The 2,719-nt window shown below is 53.4% G+C and overlaps 1 protein-coding gene across 1 annotated transcript in view; it reads right to left on the bottom strand.

The window, feature by feature from the left end:
• Positions 1 to 227: 227 nt before the first annotated feature.
• LOC113204735 (homeobox protein slou) overlaps positions 228 to 2,719 on the bottom strand; it is a 34,807-nt gene continuing 32,315 nt past the window's right edge. Inside the window, exons 2-3 of the mRNA XM_052273738.1 lie at positions 1,620 to 1,963; positions 228 to 1,115 (exon numbers count right to left, since the gene is read on the bottom strand). Of these exons, the coding sequence (XP_052129698.1) occupies positions 894 to 1,115; positions 1,620 to 1,963 (566 nt within the window). The 3' untranslated portion in view covers positions 228 to 893. The remainder of the gene's footprint in view (positions 1,116 to 1,619; positions 1,964 to 2,719) is intronic.

Here is a 2,719-nt window from a genome sequence, read left to right as displayed (position 1 = left end):
TCGGTTTTTGTCACTTCTGGGGTGTGTTTCAGGGCTGCCCGCTAGGTACTTCGGACTAACCCGAAAAGAGCCCGCCCGTCCGGGCTGTTCCGGGGGCTGATCATTTTTAAACGGGCCTCGCGCCTCACTTGCGGACCTCGACGCGCGCTCAAAGACTCTAATCTTTTAATCTTCTTGGGGTATCGCCGTGGTATTGAAACAACAACGACAACGCGAAAACTTTGTTTCACAGCTTTTATTCACCTCGTTTATAAACTCTCCGTCTTTTCTCTGACTTCTCTTTTTACATAAAAAAAAAGAACCTGAAGGTTTACTTTTCATACAGTCTTCCGCGACAATCTCACAACTCCTTCAGACAGGAATGTCAGAAACTAAAACAATGTCCCGTCAAATAAAATTGTAAAGAATTAATCAAATAATAACATTTTGGTAACAATCAAGAGTTTTGCCGCAATGCAAATTTTCACAGACATATCTTACGGCGAAATACATCAGTGCGTTATGAAAACAAATATATTTACAACTAACATCTGTACAGAAATAAACATCTGTTTATTTCACTGCTCCAAATAATCGATAGCAAGAAAGCAACATCTACAGCTGCCACACGACTGTGAGTTCACTTCATTTGCCGTGTCGAAGCGCACACGTCAAATGAAAAATATCACAAGAACTCATCACGTCAAGCACGGTGTCTATCGATCGAACCGTCCAGGGCGGCACAACGTTTCACCATCATTGCGCACCTTTCCTCTTCTTTCCTTTACTGATTTGCGTAAGTTCACTCGAGAGGCCAGCCCGCCCAAAACTTTAACCCGCGACTTTTTTTCCCCCGTCGCGGGGCGGTAGGTCGTGACAAAATGGTCCAGCTGTGGAGGGCTGCCTTACGACCCTCACGAGCTGTGGCCCAGCGGGTGGTGGAAGTAGGGGTGGCCGGTGTAGCCCTGAGAGCCGTAGGGGTACGAGTACAGCAGGCCGGCGTGCGGGTGGAAGGCCCCCGAGAAGGCCTGGTGGTGCGGGCCGGGCGGCGGCTGCCGCTCCGTCGGGCTGTTGACGTCCATGCCGGGGTTCTGCTTCTTCCACTTGGTCCGCCGGTTCTGGAACCAGATCTTCACCTGCAGCAGAAACAGAAAGGCAACGGTGAGGGTGAGACGTGAGACGCAGGCTAAAACAGGCAAGTGCGGGGGTCAACAACAGGCGACGAATGGTCACATGACATGAATGGGTCTCAAAATACCACAAATATTCACATCAGAACAACTTCCGTTTACATGTGAAGTTGACGCATCACTTCCATGTGATTTGACGTCATCTTGGCCTCTTTTTGTCCTGGGAAAAGTTTGGTCGGAGACTTAAACGCACGGCGAGCAGGGGCGCCTGGGCACGGCTGTTCAGTGCGTCGGGCGTCGGCATTCAGCTACCAGTAAGTACATCGTTGTCACCATTCCACACAATTAATCTTAACCTTTGTTTAGAATCGACGACATAAACCTTTTTTTCATGTGTGTATTTTCGTCAATTTTCGTTGACATTTATTCACGACTTTTTTGTGTGCCAAATTATTCGAGTTTATAATGTATGCTATTATTGTGCGCGACATTTTCTAAGCTCTTGCTCACCTGTGTCTCGGTGAGGGAGAGAGACAGCGCGAGGTTTAGCCTCTCGCAGACGGAGAGGTACCGCGTGGTCTTGAACTTGTTCTCCAGGGCCACCAGCTGCTCGTACGTGAAGGCCGTCCTCGCCCGGCGCGCCTTGCCGCCCCCGGAGGACTTGGAGGATGAGCCGCCCCCGGAGCCGCCACCCCCGGAGCCGCACGCGCCGCTGCCGGACGACGACGACGACTTCTTCTTGCCCGGCGAGCCTTCGCCGTCCTTCGTGTCCTCGCCGACGTCGCTCGACTCGAGGTCCACGTCGCTGCAGCCGTCGTCGTCCCCCGTCACCTCGCCGTCGTCGCCATCACGGCCTGTGGAGGGGACAAGGAGATTTGTTTTAAGAAAAATCACAACGAGACTACTTTACTTAATAAGTATGCACAAAAATCTTGGACACATATAACTTTAGAAAATATTGCCATTTTGATGCCGTAGCAAGCAGTTACAACCAGGACAAGTCCCTCTACCCCGAAGTAAATCGTGTTCCCCCGCCTCCAAGACCGCCGCCGCGGGACACCGTGCGAAACAAGGTTCGCGAGTATCTCGTTTGGAAGCAGCCTGGGGAGCGAGTCGACGCGAGGCCGGGCCATAAACAAAGTCTAAATGATTCACGCAACTAATCCATTAATAAGCGGGCTGTTTGGGCGGGGCAGGGCGGTGTGGGGTGGGGCGGGGCGGGCCGGGGCGGGGCCTTGCGGCGGCGCGCTACTCCTTTAGGCCCCAGCAACTTGAAAGCGGCTGACAAGTGTAATGAAGTCTAAGTCTCGACCGCAAACAATCTCATTACCCCACCCCCCTAACTGAACCGCCCTTACAGGCAGCCCCGCCCCGCCTTGACTAACGGCGCAATCTTTGCCAACTCCCGGGGAAGGCTTAACAGATTCAACAACATCTTAACGCAAGCGGCCCGTGGGGGTGGCTGGGCTGGGCCGGGCCGGAGAGTCGGGGAGGGGAGTGGGGGAGGCCTGGGGTCCTGGGGTCCGGACTATCCTGTTTTCACCTTGTTCCTCCAGGCTCGCCCGTAAGTGGTGTCTAAGACTGGCGCGGCCCGGCCCGGGCCCAGAAGG

This window comes from Frankliniella occidentalis, unplaced genomic scaffold (genome assembly GCF_000697945.3).
Source record: "Frankliniella occidentalis isolate FOCC.00 unplaced genomic scaffold, Focc_3.1 Scaffold7, whole genome shotgun sequence".
Classification (NCBI taxonomy): Eukaryota; Metazoa; Arthropoda; class Insecta; order Thysanoptera; family Thripidae; genus Frankliniella; species Frankliniella occidentalis.
Note: the sequence above shows the minus strand (reverse complement) of the source record. Positions and strands in the feature narration are given on the sequence as shown.